The sequence below is a fragment of the Nanorana parkeri genome, unplaced genomic scaffold, assembly GCF_000935625.1.
Source record: "Nanorana parkeri isolate BGI_ZX_2015 unplaced genomic scaffold, ASM93562v1 scaffold560, whole genome shotgun sequence".
Taxonomy (NCBI): Eukaryota; Metazoa; Chordata; class Amphibia; order Anura; family Dicroglossidae; genus Nanorana; species Nanorana parkeri.
Window position 1 is genome coordinate 454,772 of NW_017306828.1, and position 22,981 is coordinate 477,752.

At 47.4% G+C, this 22,981-nt stretch overlaps 2 protein-coding genes across 4 annotated transcripts in view; one reads left to right on the forward strand and one right to left on the reverse strand.

Moving 5' to 3' along the window:
- The window catches only part of BCL2L13 (BCL2 like 13), a 33,376-nt gene extending 28,845 nt beyond the window's left edge, over positions 1 to 4,531 (reverse strand). The window contains exon 1 of the mRNA XM_018562097.1: positions 4,405 to 4,531. The gene's annotated coding sequence lies outside the window, so the exon portion shown is untranslated. The remainder of the gene's footprint in view (positions 1 to 4,404) is intronic.
- A 2,523-nt stretch (positions 4,532 to 7,054) lies between these two features.
- Positions 7,055 to 16,762, forward strand: ATP6V1E1 (ATPase H+ transporting V1 subunit E1). Of its 3 annotated transcripts, XM_018562098.1 has the most exons (9): positions 7,056 to 7,189; positions 11,600 to 11,665; positions 12,711 to 12,820; positions 12,947 to 13,013; positions 14,419 to 14,508; positions 14,591 to 14,659; positions 15,535 to 15,629; positions 15,948 to 16,035; positions 16,640 to 16,762. In XM_018562098.1, the coding sequence occupies exons 1-9, from the start codon at positions 7,157 to 7,159 to the stop codon at positions 16,700 to 16,702; spliced, it is 681 nt and encodes a 226-aa protein (XP_018417600.1). In that variant the 5' UTR covers positions 7,056 to 7,156; the 3' UTR covers positions 16,703 to 16,762. The 3 variants fall into 3 exon arrangements, with proteins under 3 accessions (XP_018417601.1, XP_018417600.1, XP_018417602.1); XM_018562099.1 differs by lacking the exon at positions 11,600 to 11,665 and having other exon boundaries at positions 7,055 to 7,189; XM_018562100.1 differs by lacking the exon at positions 14,419 to 14,508 and having other exon boundaries at positions 7,157 to 7,189.
- Positions 16,763 to 22,981: the final 6,219 nt, after the last annotated feature.

The following is a 22,981-nucleotide window of genomic DNA, read 5'->3' on the forward strand; positions in this document are numbered from 1 at the left end:
GAGGGGGAAAAAAGGGGGGGGGGGGGGAGAAAACTAATGCAGCCGCCACATCTGTGGACTGGTAATCTGCAATATGACATTATTGTATTTGGAGGTAGGCACGCTTTTTGTTTGGTGGGTCAGTTAAGATAATAAACACAGGACAGATATGAGTTCATGTAGTCGGGCTTTGTTTTTCTGCCCCTGAAGCGTGCCGTGTCATCAATTTCTGATCCCCTTTAATTTATTGGAACTGACCCCCCACCGGGTACATGAACGTGTGTTTGAGTATCACTGCGTTAGGATGTAGAACACAACATGCGTCAGTACATCCCATCTATACAATCACCAAGGAAAGGTTTAGGCCCATTCACACCGAGTGACGCATATGCAGGTGATTTAGAGGCATGTTGTGCGTTTAGATGCAACGTGCAGTACAGGAGCAGACAGACTTCTAAAAGGCTACTCCTGAAAAACGTGCACAAAAATGCATCTTCCAGGCGCTCCCATTAAAGGGATCTAAAAATGTGCAGTTCTGCCCCAACGAAGCTCATTTCCATTTTTAACTTCAGGTGACAACGCTTGGCTGCGCGGGGGCCCCATTGAGAATATTAGGATTCCTCATCTTGAGGCTCACACCTAGACAACAACTCACCTGCACGATTGCCACATGGTCAGGAGTTGCCAAGGTGTGAACCGATCACAGTGTGGGTGCCATTATTTTCTACTGGTGTGGTATTCCGCCCGTACTTCCGACCACGATCACGTCTAAAACAGCCGCACGTCGCGTATCGCAAAAAAAAAGGTACATGTACCTTTTTTTTCTGCGATTGCCGCCCGCATGTCACCCCACTGAAATCAATGGGGCCGCGCGGCAATCGCTACCTGCATTCTGCAGGACCGCGCGATCCCAGATGTCATGCCATGCAGTGCACCTAGTGAACCTAGCCTGAGCGTTGTCACCCTTCAGGAGTCATTCCGCAAATCCCTGAGCTGTGAACGGGGCCTTGTATGTGGAACGAGTTACTATGTATCCCTTTGTGAGCTGTAAATGGCGATAATAATAAACTTTTTGGTTCTTTTTGTTTTTCCGGCTCTCTGTTGGCCGCACACAGCGCACCTCCCCAAGGTGGTGGCTTTTAAAAAACATCGCTCTGCTCTTGTAGCGGTGGACTTATCTGTACAGGGCGGGGAGGCGCTCAGTCTGATCTACAATCAGCTCGGAACAGTCAGGCAGCGGCTGGACGGACGCTTTTCCAGGCCGGCTAACCTGCGATTGACAATCTTCCTGAGCTATTGTAATACTAAAAATACAACCGTTATTCGTCACTCGCCGCCAGTTCACACCCAGAAATCCCAGTTTAAGCTGGAAGTGTTTAACCTCCCTGGCGGTATGATTATCTCAGTATTTTTCTTTTTTTACTTTTGAATTTCTCGCCGGTTCCGCCCCCCTGCAATGCCGGCACTCGCAGGGAAGGAACCCTTTAGATGCCCAAGTGTGGCTCGGGGTTACCGCTTTTGGTACGGAAAATTTACCCTCTACCGCCAGGAAGGTTAAAGGCCAAATCCGGGCTTATTTATAAATAAATAAATAAAAAGATACTGCGGCTATCAAGACACCAAATACAATAGTCAGCTACTGTACAAAGCAGACCGCAACAGAGCCAGGACTACAATTCCCACCTCAGTGCAGCTGATCTCCTCCAGCGTCGGCTGCACATCACTGCTCTGGACCGGCTCCCTGATACTGGCATCGATGGACTGTGCCTTTATAATGCATGTCGGCATGGCCACTTGTAGTCTCCACAAAGGGGCGCATGTGACATGGTGGCAATGCAGTAGCACAACTGGGAGAAAGTTGTCACCCTATAACAGGAAGTGCCTGCACAACGACCTTCCTGGCAGGATCATCGGGGGATTTTTTTAATGAGAGTTGCAGATTTATAAGATTGAACCCGACTTCTGAAACAACTTTAACCTGTTAAGGATGTGAGATTTCAGTGACTGGGATTACGACTACTTCAACCTCTTGCCGCGCGGCAGGAGTCGCTCGGGCCGCGCTGCAAGAAAACTACAACATTGCTCAGTTCAAATCCCCTTTCGCCGGATAATGCTTTTTCTTGCCGACCTGAAGTGCCGCTTTTATTGATTAAATGTTAGAAAAGTCAAAGAAATAACATTATATTTATATTATATATACATACAGATATACACACACACACATAGGAGCACAGCGAAGCACACTGAATGTACATGAACGCAGCGGTTGGGAAGTGGAGGAAGCATGACAAAGCATTAGACATGAAGTGAGATTTCCCTTTAATTAACCTTCGCTCTTTCTGACATTACAAGCCGCTGTCAGATGCTGCAAATAGTGTGGCGGGCTGATAACGCGGAGCAATAATACCAGAGCTGCACTATAACACATGGGCGGCCACTGTGGAGGAGAGACATTTATTATCAGCTGGCAGGCAGAGTAACAGCAATGTATATGGAGGGTGTGGGGGGGGGGCATGTACAGACTGCCGCCAGCTACAGACAGGTTTAAAGGGACAGCACCCCTCAACGTGATACTTCAGTGTCTGATGGGTTCCGGAGATGTAAATTTCCTTTAAGCCCCTTCGATCGACACCTGTTGTGCCCATTATGAGGGGCTACCATCATCCCTGAGATGAGTTCCTGGGTCTATACACCTGCTGTGCCCATTATTAGGGGGGGCTCCCACCATCCCTGTGCTGAGTTCCTGGGTCTGTACACCTGCTGGGCCTATTATGAGGGGCTCCCACCATCCCTGTGCTGAGTTCCTGGGTCTGTACACCTGCTGTGCCCATTATGAGGGTCTCCCTCCATCCCTGTGCTGAGTTCCTGGGTCTGTACACCTGCTGTGCCCATTATGAGGGGCTCCCACCATCCCTGTGCTGAGTTCCTGGGTCTGTTCACCTGCTGTGCCCATTATGAGGGTCTCCCTCCATCCCTGTGCTGAGTTCCTGGGCCTATACACCTGCTGTGCCCATTATTAGGGGGGGCTCCCACCATCCCTGTGCTGAGTTCCTGGGTCTGTACACCTGCTGTGCCCATTATGAGGGTCTCCCTCCATCCCTGTGCTGAGTTCCTGGGTCTGTACACCTGCTGTGCCCATTATGAGGGGCTCTCACCATCTGGGTCAGAATGTGGAGCACAGAGACACTATTAGAGGGGTGACTGTCCTGCGTCAGGTCATGAGGGAAAGGCATTCTCCCACCACTAGGGGGCACATTTTACATTGATGTCTGGGATGGCAGAAGAGAAGGGGGCAGAGGGTGACTGTGCTGACCTTACAACTGAGGGTACATGTCAGGGGGGGTCAAAAGAATCACGCTTGCAGGTCATAGTGTCCCCCCCACCTCCATCCATTAAGATAGGCCTCTACAGAGGGGGCAGGGTGCAATCCTTCCCTCAGTCCCTTAGTAAAGAGGGTGGGTCTTGTGTCTCCTCCTCACATGGGGTAAATATTACAGTAGTAGGAGGGGCAGTTTGACATCCTGCCCCTATACAAGGGGTAAGAACTTCATATAGCGGAGGTAAGTATTCTGTGGAGGGGGCAGTAGTTTCCTGTATAGGTGAGGTAAGTACTCTGTGAAGGGAGGGTAGTCCGTGAATAGGAGGGGTAAGTACTCTGAAGGGGGGGTAGTCATGGAATAGGAGGGGGTAAGTACTCAGAAGGGGGGTAGTCATTGAATGGGAGGGGTAAGTACTCAGAAGGGGGGTAGTCATTGAATGGGAGGGGTAAGTACTCAGAAGGGGGGTAGTCATTGAATGGGAGGGGTAAGTACTCAGAAGGGGGGTAGTCATTGAATGGGAGGGGTAAGTACTCAGAAGGGGGGTAGTCATTGAATGGGAGGGGTAAGTACTCAGAAGGGGGGTAGTCATTGAATGGGAGGGGTAAGTACTCAGAAGGGGGGTAGTCATTGAATGGGAGGGGTAAGTACTCAGAAGGGGGGTAGTCATTGAATGGGAGGGGTAAGTACTCAGAAGGGGGGTAGTCATTGAATGGGAGGGGTAAGTACTCAGAAGGGGGGTAGTCATTGAATGGGAGGGGTAAGTACTCAGCACGGGGAGGGTAGCTCCCTGTATAGGTGAAGTACTCTGGGGAGAAGGGTAGTTTGCAGGAGCAGTCCTCTATAAATGGGAGGGGGTATTTGTATAGATTGGGGGCAGCTGGAGTTAAATAGACCATAGTCCTCCACGGGGGGCGACAGATATCACCAAAGCATTACTATGGTAATGAGGTGGGCGTTCCCCGGGGCAATTGTTCTAGGAGAGGGGCAGATGTCACTCTGGGATGGGGGTTGACAGAATACAGACGGCTCCCTTAGAGGAATATACCCCCCGTCCTCCCTCAGGCCCTTGAGTAAGAGACAGACCCCAGGCCGCCGCCCCGCTCACCTTTGGCCGCAGCTCGAGCTGAGCGGTCCCTCCTGTCCCGGCTCCGCTCTACACAGGAGCCGCAGCCATGATGGGGGGCGGAGCTGTCCGCGCCGACGTGCGAGGGCGACCGTCAAAACGCAAGGAGGCAGGTGCCACGCCCCTTGGTTGCCCCGAGCGCAGAAGGGACAACCAATCAGACCCAGAGTTAGGCATTATAGGCGGTTCTAAACAAAAGCAAGGTCAACTATAGGAGGGCGGTGGGGGCCACTAGTTAAAGCGAGGCTTGGAGTGCAAAGTAGCCAGCTCTGGGTTGGCCTAGATTCCAGTAGGCGGGGGACAGACGCAAGAGGGAGCGTGTCCTGTTAAAGGGACACAGCGTCCTTTGACACTGAGTCACCTCTGGCTGAACTGTGTACACAGAATATCTCCCTCTGTATACAGAATATATATCATTATACAGAATATGTACCTGTGTATACAGAATATATATCATTATACAGAATATCTCCCCGTGTATACAGAATATATATCATTATACAGAATATCTCCCCGTGTATACAGAATATATATCATTATACAGAATATCTACCTGTGTATACAGAATATATATCATTATACAGAATATCTCCCCGTGTATACAGAATATATATCATTATACAGAATATAGTAGGTATATAGAAGTAGGTAGGTGGGGATATACCGAGTTAAGAGGAGGTATATAGAGGTAGTTGAGGGTAAACATGTAAGATGGGGTATATAGAAGTAGAAGGGTGTATATAGAAGAAGGTAGGCAAGGCTATAAAGAGGTAGGAGAGGGATAAACCGAGCTAGGTAGGTGGTATACAGAGGTAGAAGGAGGTAGGTGGGGTATACAGAGCTAGGTAGGTTGTATACAGAGGTAGAAGGTGGTAGGTGGGGGTATACAGAGCTAGGCGGTATACAGAGGTGGTATATACAGTGATCGGAGGGAGTATACAAAGCTAGGTAGGTGGTATACAGTAGTAAGAGGTGGTATATAGAGATAGGAGGGGGTATATAGCGGTAGAAGCTGGTATAGAGAGATAGGAGGGGGGTATTAAGAGGTGGTATGCAGAAGTAGGGGGGTGTTATACACAGGAGGGGGGTATCAGTGGTAGGAGGGGGTATATACAGAGAGCAGTGGCGTAGCGAGGGGCACTTGCCGCCGGGCTGAGTGGTCACTACTGCAGGGTTGTGGAATTCGTATCACCTGACGTCTAGGACATGTAGTTCCAAATGCCGGGTGGGTAGTTTTTTTCCCACATTTAGCCCTGCTTCGGGCAAGCAGTGTTAAATGTAGTGCAGTGGATCCGTTTTGTACAAGTGATCTTAGGCGGCTGTCTGTACAGCCTGCTCATCACCCCCTCGCTCCTCCTCACCCTTCCATGGTCTGTCCCCTCCGCGTACCCCACCACCCGCCTCCCTCAGCATCGTGGTTTTCGGCTTCCCCGCTCCTCTGGGGGACCCACGGCAATCACTTCAGGATGGAGAGCGGGGAGCAGAGCGAAGGACATCTGCACTCGCAGCCTTCTCATCTCCACTGTCACAGGAGTTCCAGCACAGTATTGTGCTAGAACTCCTGTATTGGAAGTGACAGGTTCAATAAAGAGAACCTGTCACCTCCAAATGCTATCACACAGGGGCTTGTTTGCTCCTGTGTGATAGCAATAATGTTAAGTGAGAAAAGTGGACAAAAGTAAAAAATAAAATAAAACAAATAAAAATGAAAAACAATTGATAAAAAGTAACAAAGAATAAAATAAATAAAAATTATTATTAATAATAATAATAATGAATGAATCTGTACAGCCCAAACTGAGACCCCCGCAGGCCAAATGAGACCCCACACAACCCTCCTGGCTACCTAAAAATCACATTGCTGTATAATATATTGCTGGGATTTGTAGTCCTCTATAGCTGATGGTATCCTGCATTGCTGTATAATGCATTGCTACGTGGTGGGCCTCCATGGTGGATCAGTGTATTTATACCCATTTCTGTGCTCTCTTTTGGTGCGGCAGCACCCCTCCTGATCCACCACGGAGGTGAGGCTTGATATTACTTTATTCAAGTCTCTCCTCCACGACAGATTAGAAGCGGCAGCATCGGGAAAATAGAAGTGAGCCCAGAAGTGGCTCCTAAATTAGCAAAGCAGCACCGGAGAATGAGGCGATTTGAAGCCTCACCTCTGCCGTAGATCAGAAGGCGAAAACCTAGGCAGGGATCCAGACCATTGATCTATGGTTTGGTTCGTAGGGGGGGCTAATGAAAGACTTGCCCCCGGGCACGCCATGACCTTGCTACACCTCTGACAGAGAGGTGTTGTTATACACAGGGAGGGGGGTATCAGTGGTAGGAGGGGGTGTATACAGAGAGGTGTTGTTATACACAGGGAGGGGGTACATATACAGAGAGGTGTTGTTATACACAGGGAGGGGGTACATATACAGAGAGGTGTTGTTATACACAGTGGGGGAGGAGGAGGCATCACTGGGAGAGGTGAGATGTCACTTGTGACCTTGCTGCTTTATGCAGAGGAGACCTAGGAAGAGGGCGGAACTCGGCTGACTTGTGGGCGGTACCCACTTGACAGGTGGGCGGGGCACATCCCAGGTCGGGGTGCGCCTTCTTTCCCCGGTGACTGTCAGCTGACACGGAAGTGGGCGGTCTCTTGGTCAGCTGATCTCCGTATAAGAAGACTACCAGACGGTTGGTGTCATTGTACATCTTCGATTCCCCCGATCCGTTCAACATGGCGCTCAGCGATGCCGACGTCCAGAAGCAGGTGAGCGTGCATGGTCCTTAGGAGAGAGAGGAGTATGTGATGGAGCGACCCCCGTGATGTGGGCGGACGGCTCCCGATAATCTCTGAGGCCCAAAATTGTCATTATTGTAGCAGAAAAAAAATAAATCCAGATGGAAGTTCTCCTCTTAGTGGGTGGATTGGAGTATTTTCTTAGTATGGGGGTCCCCCCCCCTTCACGCCCCCCCTCCACCTTGGGGGTCTTCCAGAGTCGAGAGGGGGTGACTGGGATGTTTTTTGTGTGAAGAGGCAGATAGGATTCCCATAGGGTGAGGGGATGGGGTTGCTCCAACAGGATGAAAGGGATGCACGGGGGTCTCTGCATTGAGATGTGGGGGTTCCCATGATGGATTATTTGCTGTACCTCTGCATCTATAAGAGGTTCTGCAGCAGCTGTGCCCAGCCATGTTGGGTATCCATTGAACATGTTCTTATCTAATATCCACCATTATGGTGTTGGTAACCCCCCCCCCCCCCCCCCCCCGGGTCTCGATGAGGTACTTAGTTATAGGCCATTTCTATAAAATCAAGAGCCCAGACAGGACGAGTAGTGTTGATCCCCGCTCTCTCTGAGTCAGTGCTGATCATCTGACCAGTGTGGGGAATTGGTGACGGTCACATGACGGCAGAATCAGGAACTAAGATTGTCCATTGTGTTCATACAACATGTCATTATTCCTGGGGACCGCAGGAGGGATTCAACACTGGGCTGCCTGGGGAGAAACTACAACTCCCAGCATGGTGCCACTTCTATGGTGCTTCCTACACATGGCCGCTGGTGTTGCATGATGGGTTAAGTGTAGGGAGCTATGAGGTCGATCGGTGGCTGCCTTTTTGTGGAGAGCCTCAGTGTTGAAGTGCCCCTGTCCTGATAGAAGTATGCTCCTATTTCTATTTTTTGCAGGTCAGTGACTCGGAAAACATTGCAGCCAGAGGATCCGTATGACAGACAGGAACGAAAAGTAAGGAAGGAGAGGAAGGAGAAGGGAGGGGAAGGAGAAGAGAGGGGGGGGGGGGGGGGGAAGCCGCCCTCCAAAGCAATATCACCCTTTGTTATTCCCCTGTATTGGGTGCAAATTACATTGGAAGCTTCTAATACGAACATGGAAAGGGCAGCACTGAAGTCTGCAGGCTACTAAGCCAGCACCGGGCTGAACGCTGACACTTCAGGCTGCATTTCCAGGTCAGCGGCTCGCCTGTTGTTGACTATAAACAGCGATGTCGGTTCGTTCTGCTCCTGGCTGGAACGATGGCGAGTCTCAGGTTAGATGGCATCCAGCTGGAGCAGGAATCGTGTGTAGGAGGAGGCGGACGCTGTGTTTGGGGAACAACAGAGCCTGTCCCTCCTGTAAACAGTGGGCTTAGGTGTGTAGACAGGTCCTCTTCATGTCATATAAGCTAGGTTGGGCTTCACACTTCTAAGCTTCTGACAGTGATGATTCCCCCAGCTCCTCCCATTGTAGAGATCCTGCTTTCTTACAGATAGAATGTCCATAATGCTTCAAATACTGGGGAGCCTATTGAGGGGGGGACACCATCATCCAGCTCTTATGTCTGCAGCAGTTGGACTGAACTAGGAAACCTGTACACAAGTTTCACCCCCCTTGCAGAAAGGGGGGTTATAGTGCTGTTTTTGCTTTTGTACAGCCCCCCCCCCCCCCCTCACTTCTTGTCTAGTGGAACCATTGTCACCAGGAGTATAAATCTTTTAGGTCTCATTCACTTCGGCTGCAAAGGTTGCCCAACTAAGATCCAACATGGCGGCCACTTGTCACACCTGTCATGTTTGGCAGAAGGTGCCACGTGCAAAATGTGATCATGCCACAACCTCTTTGTACATTGGGGGTGGCACGGTACAGCAATGCAAAATCCACCTTGGGATTAAAGAGGCGGCAGTGTCGCCTCCTGGACGCCTGTATACCAACTGTCAACCACCCACTAACGATTGCTTTTCAGAGGGCGGTAAAAGTCTGCCACCCATGTGATCCTAGCCTAATGGGCCCCACACGGAGGTAAACACCCAACAGGGGTTTTCACCCCCCCCACCCCCACCCCTTCCTTTACCATCCAAAGCTAAAAAATGTTTTGGCTGGACATATGCTTTACAGAAGTCAGGACACCGTCCTATAGCTCGGTTCTGTAGCTCTTCTGATTCATTTATATAGCACTGACACTTTACACAGTGCTGTACATAGTCCACATTCACATCAGTCCCTGCCCTCAAGGAGCTTACAATCTAAGGTCCCTATCTCGCATGCATACAGGGCCAACTTTCACAGGAGCTAAATAACCTTCCAGCATGTCTTTGCAGTGTGGGAGGAAACCAGAGTACCCGGAGAAAACCCACACAAGCACAGGGAGAACATGCAAACTCCATGCAGGTAGTGTCCTGACTGGGATTTGAATCGGGGACCCCCAGTGCTGCAAGGCAGAAGTGCTAACCACTGAGCGTCTGTTCTGATGCTGCATCTCCCCTCCAGATTTCTGAGGTGTAGTTGCCTCTGGTCACTTCATGTGCAACCTCGGCTCCGCAATCACAGGCCCGTGTCACACTAGCAATCCTCAGCAACTTACCAGCGACATTGATGCCAAGAGACTGACTACCCTCTCCTGTGGCATCAGTCCTCTCCTGGTGAAATGCTGCAGAACATGGCTGGTGATCAATGCCGGAGTGGCATGTCGCTGGTTCTGCCTGTTGGGCAAAGACCCCTCCAGGAGAAGGGGAATCGGTCTTTTGACGACTGTCGCTGGCAAGTTGTTGTGGATTACCTGTGCGGCACAATGCTTGACTTGTGAGATGACCTGAGCAGTCCCTGTGACCTCCAACGTCTTCTGTTTCCTAAATATCTGTGGAATTCAGAGCTAGTGTTATGAGTGTCTACAAAGAGGCCCTGTCACCGCTCAGTCTGCCTCCTCTTATGTCTTACATTAAAGTCTGTATTTGCTAGTTGGGCACATCTGTATAGGGGCTCTTGGTGGATGAGGAACAGTGCATATAGTTGGCCAATTGGATGGAATCAGGACTTCCATCCAATGAGGGCACTTCTACTGACCGCAGAGGGGCTCTCATTGGACAGTGCAATAGCTGTTGCTGGAGACTGGAAGCTAGTTTCAGCGAGGTCAAGGATTTTCCGCATTTTGATTCGGGCAGAACTTTACATTTAACTGACAGGTTCTCTTTATAGAGTAATGCTGGTTGCATGTCTACAGAAAACAGTCCGATCTAGATTCTTTTATCCCACACAATCATTTAACAGCGTGCTCATAAAAATGATCTTGGGTCACCATACTACGCTGACCGATAAACCATACTCGGCTTCGCTGGCCATGCATATGGCAAAACGCAGCCCGCATGTGTGTCCTGGTGCATCGGCGTTCTTTGTGCACACCAACCAGTGGAGAATGGTTTAGAAGATAGAGTCCGGGAGATGGAGGAACTCATCCACACATCCAGAGACACGCTGGGTACATTTACCACAACCTGGGCATGCTGGTTGCATTTCAAAACGACGCCGGGGTACACGACACATCAACACTCCCGTTAAGATTTCCTATGGACTACATAGGCTCATTGGGGAACCACCTGTCTTGACTGGGTTTTGCTCTTGACCTTCATACTGGATTTGGGGTGTGACCACCCCTGCTTAGGCGGGAGGTGGGCTCTTTAGCTGGCTGGGGAGGTCCGGTAGGATCCCACCCCTTTCCTTTCCCCATTCCTACAGGGGGAGAAGAGAGAATCAACGACAGAGATGAGAATTAACACCCCCCCCCCTCCTTTTTATTTTTTGTGTGAGAGAATAATCGTTTGCTGATTCAACCTAATAGTGTCCAGATATGTGACGGTGATCATTCCATACAATATGTGTATTCCTCTAAAATCAATGCTAGGAAATGAGCTGAGATTTGTTCTTTAGAGAGATCTCAGTAGCTGAGCGATTGGGCTCCTGAAGCTCCCACTGATGTAAGTCAGGTGTTACATTCCTCACTACAATGTTGGCTGTGGTGTACAATCATATCTGACGCTCAGAAATTCTGTGTGAAAAGTACATGCATACTAGGGCCAATTAACCCACCAGCATGTCTTTGGTGCGTTGGAGGGAAGCGCAGGAAACCCACGTTCTGCTGCACCACCCGAATAATGACCAATTTCCATAAACTGAAATCTGCAGATTTCATAAATATCTACCTTGGCACCCTAGATGTTGTGGAACTACAAGTCCCATGAGGCATTGCAAGACTTGACAGTTACAAGCATGACCCCCGGAGGCATTTTGGAATTTGTAGGTAAAGCACAGCCGGAGGGCTGGAGTTGCCCACCCCTGTTGTAAGCTGTGCCATGCCTGGCATGCGGTCAGTCTCTAGCATAATGCTAATGTTTTTTTTGTCTTCCAGATCAAACACATGATGGCTTTCATTGAGCAGGAAGCCAATGAAAAGGCAGAAGAGATTGATGCCAAGGTGAGTGCCTGAGGAACAGCAGGACCACACTATACACATGAGAACTGTAGCCTAGAACATGTACGCTGCTTATTAAAAGGCCTTCTGGCATTACCCTGGATGATTCAGAGTGTTATAAAACTATAATTCCAGCAGGGTAGAATATTTCAGGAGAGGAAGGAGCAGTGTCCTCCAACTGTGCAGAGGATTTCAGGAGAGTTTGATAGAGGAAGGAGCAGAGTACTCCAGCAGTGCAGAGGATTTCAGGAGAGGAGCGTTAGATAGAGGAAGGAGCAGAGTCCTCTGGCAGGGCAGAGTATTTCAGGAGAGGAGCGTTAGATAGAGGAAGGAGCAGAGTCCTCTGGCAGGGCAGAGGATTTCAGGAGAGGAGCGTTAGATAGAGGAAGGAGCAGAGTCCTCTGGCAGGGCAGAGGATTTCAGGAGAGGAGCGTTAGATAGAGGAAGGAGCAGAGTCCTCTGGCAGGGCAGAGGATTTCAGGAGAGGAGCGTTAGATAGAGGAAGGAGCAGAGTCCTCTGGCAGGGCAGAGGATTTCAGGAGAGGAGCGTTAGATAGAGGAAGGAGCAGAGTCCTCTGGCAGGGCAGAGGATTTCAGGAGAGGAGCGTTAGATAGAGGAAGGAGCAGAGTCCTCTGGCAGGGCAGAGGATTTCAGGAGAGGAGCGTTAGATAGAGGAAGGAGCAGAGTCCTCTGGCAGGGCAGAGGATTTCAGGAGAGGAGCGTTAGATAGAGGAAGGAGCAGAGTCCTCTGGCAGGGCAGAGGATTTCAGGAGAGGAGCGTTAGATAGAGGAAGGAGCAGAGTCCTCTGGCAGGGCAGAGGATTTCAGGAGAGGAGCGTTAGATAGAGGAAGGAGCAGAGTCCTCTGGCAGGGCAGAGGATTTCAGGAGAGGAGAGTTGGCTGAAGGAAGGAGCAGAGTCCTCCGGCAGTGCATAGTACGTATTTCAGGGGATGTAGTACAAGAGTCATCCAGCAGTGAGTCAGGTTTGTGTAACAACATTGATTTGGCTATTTAAAATGCCATTAAGTTTTTGTATAAATTTTCAGGCGGAGGAAGAGTTTAACATTGAGAAGGGTCGCCTGGTGCAGACTCAGCGGCTAAAGATTATGGAGTATTATGAGAAGAAGGAGAAGCAGATTGAGCAGCAGAAGAAGATGTGAGTACAATATGTTGGCCGGGAGCGCACGCTGCCTCTGATCATATTCCGCAGCTCCGGTGACACTTGCTGAGTGTTTTGGTTCTGTTCTCCCTCACACACTTCCTCCTCCTTTCTGTCTTTCAGTCAGATGTCCAATCTGCTGAACCAAGCCCGATTGAAGGTTTTGAAAGCTCGAGATGACCTGATCGGCGTGAGTATAACTTCTCTCCAGCACTGTCTGATCTACCCGGAGCTCCTCCTTAGATTATCAGCAACCTTTTTGTTCCATGGTGTATGCGGAGCCGCCATTGCTGTGACGGGAGACTCCATATTGTTTGGATGGCTGTGTCGGGAAGGATCATATAAAGCTTCGCCATGTTCTGTCATAACGTTTCCTTCTGTCTCTTCATTGCACAATTTGGTTTCGGAGCTCATGAAAGAGGAACATGAGGATGGCGGCAGTGTGTGGGATTTCTGAGCAGATATTTCCACATTCTTTACACAGGGCATGCCTCACCCCCCTCCCCGAACCAAATGGAACTGTCTGCTGCCTTTTTTCTTTTACACTCTTGTATTAAATAGCCAATCTGCAGTCCTCCACCCACTGACGGGCTACACTTTCCAGAATTCTCATGTGTAAAAGCTGGTGGTCATGTGGGGCCACACATTCCTTGCTAAAACTGTCCCGTGGCCATGTACCTCATACACTGTGCAGGCAAGGCCAGCTCTGGATGGTGTAGGACAGTGTTTCTCAAGTGTGTAAAATCCCAGACACCCCAGTCTAAAATTTAAAAAGCGACGTGTGGCCCCTCCCAATCCTTAAGAGACCCTTATCTCAGATAGGAATCTGGTATGGGTTTTAAGGGGGGACCCCATGCAAAAGTGTGAAAAAACTGACACGAGCCCCCCCTTCCAAATCCCTCCTCACTAGGCTCCCCTCTTCAAAGCAGGAGCTCTCCACATCAGAAGCATCCCTCTCCTATCAGTCTTCGTGTTCTCTAACACCCCATTTTTCACATGAGAAACCTGTTTGCACCACGGAAGGCCATGACGTTGTACAAAAATTGAGGCACCCTTGAGGAAGACGGGTGACACCTCAGGGAGCCCCAGCACCCTGGTTGACCAAGGCTGGTGTAGTGAAGGGTTTGTCAGGTTTGCGTTGCTTGCTGTCCTGTTGTGTAGATCTAGTCTTGCTATTTGTCCTTGGAACAAGTAGGGAATCCAAAATTTTACAGTTGTCACCAGATGAGAAGTAGAGGGGGATCTTCCAACGTGGACACTTGCTCTTTAGACAGCTGTCAGATGCAATTTTTCCCTAATTCAGGCGAGATTTACTGTTGTGCCTTTTTCAGAATAGTTTTCTATATCTTGCTGCATCCAAAATTTTACAAATGGATTTGGCTAGAGTTCCACCTTATTGATCTGCAACCCAAACTAATGATTTTTTTTTTTTTTTTGACCTTGTTACTGAAAATAATGTTAATTTTGGTGATTTGACCCTTGTTAGATTGGGTGGGGTGTCTGCTGGTGTTTCCGGGTGCAGTTGAATACTACAGTTGCACTCCATTCATGATCAAGAGCCAAATTGCAAATTCTCTAACTGGTTGTTCTCTTAGGAACTCCTAAGTGAGGCGAAGCAGCGGCTGGCACGAGTGGTGAAGGAACCTCCACGATACCAGGCCCTGTTGGATGGACTGGTTTTACAGGTAAAGGTCGGATGTAATTTATCTGTACTCTATACACTGATAGCTGTTCTCCATTCCTAACTGATCTCCTTCCTGTCTTCAGGGCCTGTACCAGCTACTGGAATCAAAGGTCTTTATCCGGTGTCGTAAGGAGGACGTGCAACTCCTTAGGGTAAGAGATATCAGAAGATGGCTGTGCAGAGAAACTTGTGCTCATATGCCAGTTATTGGATGATGGAGCAATACATTGAGAGAGAGACTTTTCGTATGTCCCCATACACCTCTGTGTCCCAATGCTTCCTGTAATTTTATCTCTAATATATAAAGTTTAAATCCAGCAGGAATGGTGGGGACCCCTCAATGGGCACAGCAGGTGTACAAACCCAGGAAACTTGGCACAGATGTTGGGAGCCCCTCATAATGGGCACAGCAGGTGTGCAGACCCAGCAACCCAGGTAGGGTCTCAAAGAGGTAGACCTTTAGGCCCCTTTCACACAGGTTGGTCTGATGGGTCTGCCTGACAGACTGACATATGGACCCCCAATCGGATGCCCCGTGTAAGTCTATGGGCAGCCATGTGTAAACGGACAGGCGACTCCAGCCAGGTCCAGAAAAACAAACAGATTGGAGATCTGGATCGGGGGGTAATCTGATGTAAACTGACACACGTCCGTTCACATCCAATTCCCCATAGACTGACATGGGGTTTGGTGATTGCAGTTTTAATTTTTTTTCTTCCAAGATGGAGGTAAAAACTGTACGGACAGGGATGTCACAGCAGGGACATCACTCCATACCTCTGTGATCAGTGGCTCCTCTCCTGATCAACCCGTGTGAAAGGGGCCTAACACTCTCCAGCATCCACCAAAAGGCACAGTGCCTTTTTGTAATGCCAGTCTGGGGGAGGGGGGTTGGTTGTCTATAATCAATCACTCTCCAACGCTACCCTGAAAAAAAAACAGAGAGATCTGCATAACTGGAAAGTCTAACCATGCTTCCTTCAAGCTTATTTAATCGGCATTACATCTGCTGCTTTTACCCTCCTAGAATTCTGTGCAGAAAAATATTCCCATCTACAAGGCCGCAACGAAAAGAGATGTGGAGGTGTTTATAGACCAGGAGGGATACCTGGCCCCCGAGATGTAAGATCTGCATAATATACATTTATTTAAAGGACTGTGGAATGATTAACACCCTGCTGGCTTTTTTTAAAATATTTGTGTATGTATATTTTTCTTTAACCGTCTTTATCAACTGCTCTAATACCCCAACACTGATTAACCCCTGGGATGCTAGATTTATTGAGCTCCGAAAGCTACAACTTGTGTGCTGAAACTACTGATTTCTCCCATTTCCCCCCCCCGAAACCTCCTCTGAACATGCCTTTTATATGACTACAGTAAATTTAAACTTGGTTGTTGTTGCACCGTCTTGCTTAATAAGGCTTTTTCTTCTCCCAGTGCTGGAGGTGTCGAGATGTACAACGCAGATGGCAAGATAAAGGTGGCAAACACACTGGAGAGCCGGCTGGACCTCATCGCCCAGCAAGTAAGTGTCCTTGGATACTTTTTTTATCTTAGTATGTCAGGAGAGACTAGTGCACTGCTTGAGGACTCTGCTCTTTCCTCAAATATTTCAGAAGAGAATGACATAAATAAGGGAGTAGTGTGGATGGGTGGAGCAGAGTCCTCCAGCAGAGTGGAGAGTTGGATGGAGGAAGGAGCAGAGTCCTCCAGCAGAGTGGAGAGTTGGAAGGAGGAAGGAGCAGAGTGGAGAGATGGAAGGAGCAGAGTCCTCCAGCAGAGGGGAGAGTTGGATGGAGGAAGGAGCAGAGTCCTCCAGCAGAGGGGAGAGTTGGATGGAGGAAGGAGCAGAGTCCTCCAGCAGAGGGGAGAGTTGGAAGGAGGAAGGAGGAGAGTCCTCCAGCAGAGGGGGAGAGTTGGATGGAGGAAGGAGCAGAGTCCTCCAGCAGAGGGGGAGAGTTGGAAGGAGCAGAGTCCTCCAGCAGAGGGGGAGAGTTGGATGGAGGAAGGAGCAGAGTCCTCCAGCAGTGCAGAGCTTTTGGGTTGGAGAGGAGAAACACTTCTCCAGTATGACAGATCTGATAATGCTTTGCCATGACCTTTACTGATTTTGTTGCCTTTTCTTTCAGATGATGCCAGAAATTCGAGTTGCTTTGTTTGGGGTGAACACAAACCGCAAGTTCTTGGACTGAGTGCTGCCATTTACTGCCATACAGCTCTCCTAGTGTACAGAAGTGAAATTCCTGAATATTTTATGTTCATTTTTCAGTTGTTGGCTCCATTTTATGTGCTCGGCCTGTTTTAATATATGTATATAGAAGCAGCCTGTGGCAGGTGTTGTGGTCACAATTCCTAGACATTAGTCCTGCCTCCAGATCGAAGAGGAAATGTCTTACAGAACGTGTAGAAGCCCTAAATCCTCGGCAACAGGAGCCTTGACTATTTCACACTCTCCTCTCATGGTTCTAGTCCCTCACCCTGCTCTTGCCTTCTGTGATCACTTATGATGTGCACGGGCTTGTGGCAGCTGGTTATCCAGTGTGTTGCGTGCTCCTGCACAAGCTGTAAGACATGCTGTGCCTTGTACTAACAGTTGCAGCATCTGTCGCTTCCTCCATTTGTGTTCGTCACTCATTGTCTCTCCTCCGATGACCCCTTGTGTTACACGCCTGCCCCAGTCTGGCTTTTGTGATGGCAGCAGTTATTTGTGACGTTGTCTTTATTTATTATAATGGAAACCATGTGATCTATTCCTTGTACTTGTCTAAAAGTAGTGTGGACCTGTTCACAAGGAAACTCCAGGCAAACAGCTTAAAGGAATAAAATATAAATCCGAGTTGTCTGTTCTTAATTTCAAACCATGCTTTGTTACAAATGGTTTCCACATATTGCATTCAGCTTGCTAATAACTGCAGTAAAGTCATCTCTTTACCAGCAACCTGGCAAATTCTGTATTTTTCTTAAGTCAATCCTGACACTACACTGCTGCCATGGGGCTGACCTGGCGTATGCATTACAGATGGGTCATCTCCCCCCACTGCAGCCTATGATTGGACAGTAATGGAGCAACAATAGACTGGTCAGGTCATCCCTCTGCTCTTTCATCTTGTAATGTTGATGACTTGTACATGTGCATACAGCAAAGCTTGATGGCTCAGATCACTACAGGCTGTGGAAGGGATGACAGGGTGCTGAATACAAGCCAAATATAGGCTAAAAAAAACACACACACACACACACACACACACACACACACACACCAGGGTTATTTAATGGATGCAAAATGGAATTCTTTGTGGTCCCTTCAGGTTTAAAATGGATAAATAATGCTTTTGGTGTAGTGTTTATGGGTGGTGGAAAGCCGAACACTGGATCTATAAGAGATCCAGGAGGATGACGACCATGTGGAGATGCTTTTATTTCTTTTTAGGCATCTCTCCTTACTGCAGTGTTAATTTTGTTTCAGTCTTGATCTAAAATGCCATTTAGTTTTACTCATCTGAATTGTTTGTCAAATATCACAAGATTTTGGTGGACTAAATCTTCAGTAGATGTACTCTACTACAATCTTGTGGGTTTAGGTAGAGTCATTAAGAATTTTCAAATGTAATATATACTCCTGGAGTAAACATGTTAATGTGTTATTACTTCTGGTATTAAGGTTTCAACATGCAAATACAGACCTGGCAACTGTTGTGATATATAACATGTCATCTTAAAATGAGATAAAATCTTATAAAGGAACCATACTATGGAATATTTTCACCAAAGGACCGGTGATTAGATGCATTGATTATAATAACTTGCATGTGACATTCTTCATTCTTTCAAGCAGAAGTGCAACTCTAAAATATGGAAAACTATACTGGCTGTAATGCCATTGCACATATTACCTATTCACTGTCCATTCAGGATGGAACCAGAGCTGGAAGTCCAAAGAGATTAGTTCTGATTGGAGCTCTTCCTAAATACCTCTCTAATGTTTTAGTTAGTCGACCGACATGTCCATATATTTCTGTTTTAGTCATCATAACTAAGTTTTTATTTAGTGTTAAGGTGGCCATACACCTTACGATTATCGGACAAAACTTTTCGTCCGATGATCGAACCGTCGTACGACGGCCCCATCCTGCCCCGATTAGCGAAAGGTTCAATCAGTGGTAGTTAAAAGAAAAAAACACGACTTGCGGTAATTGACTGCAATTATTTTTGTATACGAAGTGTTAATCGTACGACTTTTGATGGAAAGAAACGCCACCAACCATGCAAACATTGTACGATTGACCAAAGTTTTCAAACATGCTTGGCTGTCAAATCGTACTATTGGTCGGGCACTACATTCACACGTTACGATTGTCGTACGAAAAGTCAATCGCATACGATTATCTTAAGGTGTATGGGCACCTTTAGTCAAAAAAACAAAAGGGGAGCCTTTCCTAGTGCAGTATCGTTTATTCCAAAAGAACAGGCGAGGTGAACTGACAGGTACTCACAATACTGAAGTTTGAAACAAGCTGTAGCACAGTAAAACCGGAGCAGTAAGAGAATCCGGATAACGTGTCCTGTATAAAGCACTGAAGTGTCGACGCGTTTCTGGGGCACGTCCCCCTTCGTCAGGACATGATCACGTGACTACGTGACTGTAATAGTGTTGCTGACAAGAACCATGATGAAAATTATTCGTTAACAAAATTAACACTGCTTCACCGTAGACTCTTGTACATGAGAATGCCAGCTGCCTAGTGTCATGCTGGTCCACTTTCTTCAGTATTATTGGAGTCACTGAGACCAGAATGCAGATCACAAGTTCTGACCGTCTTGTTCCAGCTTACTGACAAAGTATTTGAAGCCAGACAGCCAACTAGCATGGTCAGTAAAGGTGGTCCTCTTCCTCTCAGTAAAGGTTTTCTTTAACGAGACCCTGTCATATAAGAAGTGACTGAATGTCTCCTGCTGGCAGTGTTAGGCCCCATTCACACCCGCCCTTTTTTTAGCGTCCGGGCTGGCATCCTTCGTGTACATGCGTTGTTACAATGCAAAACGCTGTTTACCAGTTTTTAATTTATTGAAATGTCCTAAATGACATTTTATTCATCTCTATGCAATGGAACATACCCGCATTTCTACACATTGTAACCTACCTCAAAGCAGCAATGTGATGTGAAAATAATTGTTTTCTGTGTCACTGCATATGGTGTGAATGAGCCCTTAATCTTCTGGGTCCCCTGCAGCTCTCCCGGATTCCTCCATGCCACTTGCCTACTCATTATACAGCTTCATAGCTGGAATGTGAGGTAGGCGGCATATGGATGGTGTTATGTCCATGATGCAACATGGAGACCTGGCAGGGGCTTCTGCACGAGTGAGTGTACACTGACAGTCATCAGCCACCAGATTAATGTCAGATATTTAAAGGTGGTGCTGCTGTTTCCTGACATATCCTCTTCATAATAAAACATCAGCTCATCCGGCCCAAATCACAGGCTCGTGCGAGTCCAGAATGACATCTCCACCAACAAGAAACTGGACTGTTCACAGATTTAAACAATTTATTAATGATTTCCACATGGATTACGATAGTGACTATGCTTATTGCCCACCAGAATTATAACATCAATTAACTTTACAGAAATTCCATAAAAAAATATATATTTTTAAAACAAAATTATACAAACCAGAAAAAAAAATGTAAAATGGACGTTTTTGCACTTCTATCTCCTGTAAACAAAGGAATATCTGTTACCCTGCAGCTGGGAGGAATCAGGTTGGCTTATACGCTGCCTGATTGGATGATGAGAAGAAATTGGGAAATGATGTACCTGACCAGATGCAGAGAGTGGTATTCACACTGACAAGAAGGGTGGGCACCGCTTCTACTGAATGCTCCATCACCGGCAGCCATGTTTGTTGTGTCTAACAGCATTCAGCCTATTGGTTCTATATATAAAAGTGACAGCTCTGATTGGCAGCCCTCTCTTCCATTATATATCATTGTAAAAGAATTGAATGAATTGCTGATACATTTTAGTGTAATATTTCATAATTAAGGGAGAGTTAAAGAGGAATTCTGGGCATATTAAACATTAACCCTTGCAGTGGGGCTACACTCGCACTTCAAGGGTTAACTGCTGATTTTGGTCTAGGGTCTAAAATAATAAAGATATACTCACCTGATTCTCAGTCCCGCCTGGCTGCGATCTAGGTCCCTGCAGCCTCATCTCCCTCAGTCCAAGGACCCGTGACATCATCACGTCCTTTCATTTGCATTGGATGCAAGGACGGCCGAGGGACATTCCACAGCAGGAAATGAGGAGAGAGGTGAGCGGTTACCGCTGCAGGACCGAGGATCAGGGGATTATATATGTTAATTTTACACTGTAGACCAAAACGAGTATTTAAGTCTGGCGGGGTGAGGGTAGCCCAACTGCAAGGGTACTGTTTAATATGCCCGGAGTTCTTATATAAAAGGGACAGCTGCAGTCCAACAGTTAGCTACAGTGCTGAAACATAGGTTGCATCTATGTGACCTGCCAGAAACGTTGCAATTTAAAGTATATCAAGTCAAAAACATAAGAGTAGGGAAAGGTAACCTTGCCATATTGTAACCTCTGTCTGTGCCCCTTTTGCAGATTTCCCCTCACTTCCTGTTGGGTGAAACCGTTGTCACTGGGACAGAAGGAGAGAAGAAATCTCTAATTGAGCCCCAGATAACTGTAAAACCCAACAGATGTTCAAGCCATTTCCTTTATCTTATCTTTATACAAAACAAAAAAAAAGTTGTGGCTTGCCATGCAGTTTAATGTACATATATGTGTGCTGCTTGAACCTGCTTTGCTATATGGTCACAGAGTATAAGGAGACCATGCATTGCAGAGCCTATAATACTGCATACCACTACACTGCCTCCTGCCTAATATTTGGGCTACACTGGTGATTGCTAAGGGCTGGGCGGGATGATTTATGGCCCTTACACATCTCCCAGGATGCTCTGGCTGGAAAGGGGACGGCAGGAGCACTGCAAACATTGTGCAGCAGAGCGGCCCACATGACCCAAAGAGATACCGCCTGAGGCAACAGCCTCCGTTTGCCTCATTATAGGAATGGCCCTAAACACAGCACAGCAACCAGCTACAAACCCCACTACAAAATGGCTGCTAGTAATTTTGAAGCTCATCAATTGCTATGCAAAGACTTGCTTCCGATATACAGTATTTTGCTGTATAATGATGGTAGGAAAATCATTTTCTATACATATAAAATAGAAGCAAATTAACTATTAAACAGCTTCATTACAGAATCAGACTTAAATCGGCAGGTTTCAGGAACTTATATAGTGAGCTCCTGTGTAGACCTTGCAAGATTTCACTGCCTGCAATAATCAATTTCTACCACACGATGGCAGCATTGCTACGGTCAGTTCTATCGCAGAATACAGTTACTTCACATTGAAGTGAATTAGAACATTTTAAGTGTTAAAAAAAAATCAATATATTCAATACAAAATATATTTTAACTATAGTGCATCCAACAAGACTGCAACATTCCCTGCAACCTATTAATACTAATTATACTGCAAATGACTGCAGTTACAACAATTATTAAGGGGAAGAAAAATATTAAAAATGATAATTTCTCTCACAGTGTAATTACAAGGAATCAGATGCAATCATCAGACTTGAATGAACATAGTTGATGGACTTTATCAGTAATAGGCGGAGTCTGCTGGGCTAATTTACCCATTACTTACACCTCTCAGGGTCTCCAGTGCTGAGAAATCCCTGCTTTAAATTCCCATCTTAGGGTGAGTGAATTGACATGTTCAACCCTATTTCTGACTCTGCTTTCTGACTCTGCTCATGACCACCTTAAAGTTTAACTTCCCAACTCCTATGCATCTGCCACACACTACTGCATTCTCTAGCACCGAGACTGGAAACCCTCAATAATGAGCACAGCAAGTGTGCAGACCCAGGAACTCAGTGCAGAAATGGTGTGAGCCTCTCATAATGGGCACAGCAGGTGTACAAACCCAGGAACTCAGCACAGGGATGGTGGGAGCCCCTCATAATGGGCATAGCAGGTGTACAGACCCGGGAACTCAGCACAGGGATGGTAGGAACCCCTCATAATGGGCATAGCAGGTGTGCAGACCTGGGAGCTCAGCACGGGGATGGTGTGAACCCCTCACAATGGGCACATCAAATATGCAGACACCAAAACTTAGTTCAGGAATGGTGGGATCTCCTCATAATGGACACAGCAGGTGTTCAGAGCAACTCAGCGCAGAAATCTCACCAATGGAGTCCCCAAGGGACAGGCGAGACTGACAGAGGGGGGTTAATGCTCCAGCATGCACCAAACGCTAAATCCATTTTGGGGGGTTTGAGCATTTACTTGCAGGGATTCAAGTTTTTGCACTGGAAGAAAAATGGAACAATCAAATTAGGAATTACTGGATCTTCCATATTTGT

What these genes read in the sequence shown, in the direction of transcription:
- ATP6V1E1 (XM_018562098.1), top strand. Translation starts at nt 7,157, where the DNA reads ATGGCGCTCAGCGATGCCGACGTCCAGAAGCAG. An exon ending in ATTGAGCAGCAGAAGAAGAT is followed by an intron (nt 12,821 to 12,946) that starts GTGAGTACAATA and finishes TCTGTCTTTCAG; the next exon opens with TCAGATGTCCAATCTGCTGA. An exon ending in TGGATGGACTGGTTTTACAG is followed by an intron (nt 14,509 to 14,590) that starts GTAAAGGTCGGA and finishes TCCTGTCTTCAG; the next exon opens with GGCCTGTACCAGCTACTGGA.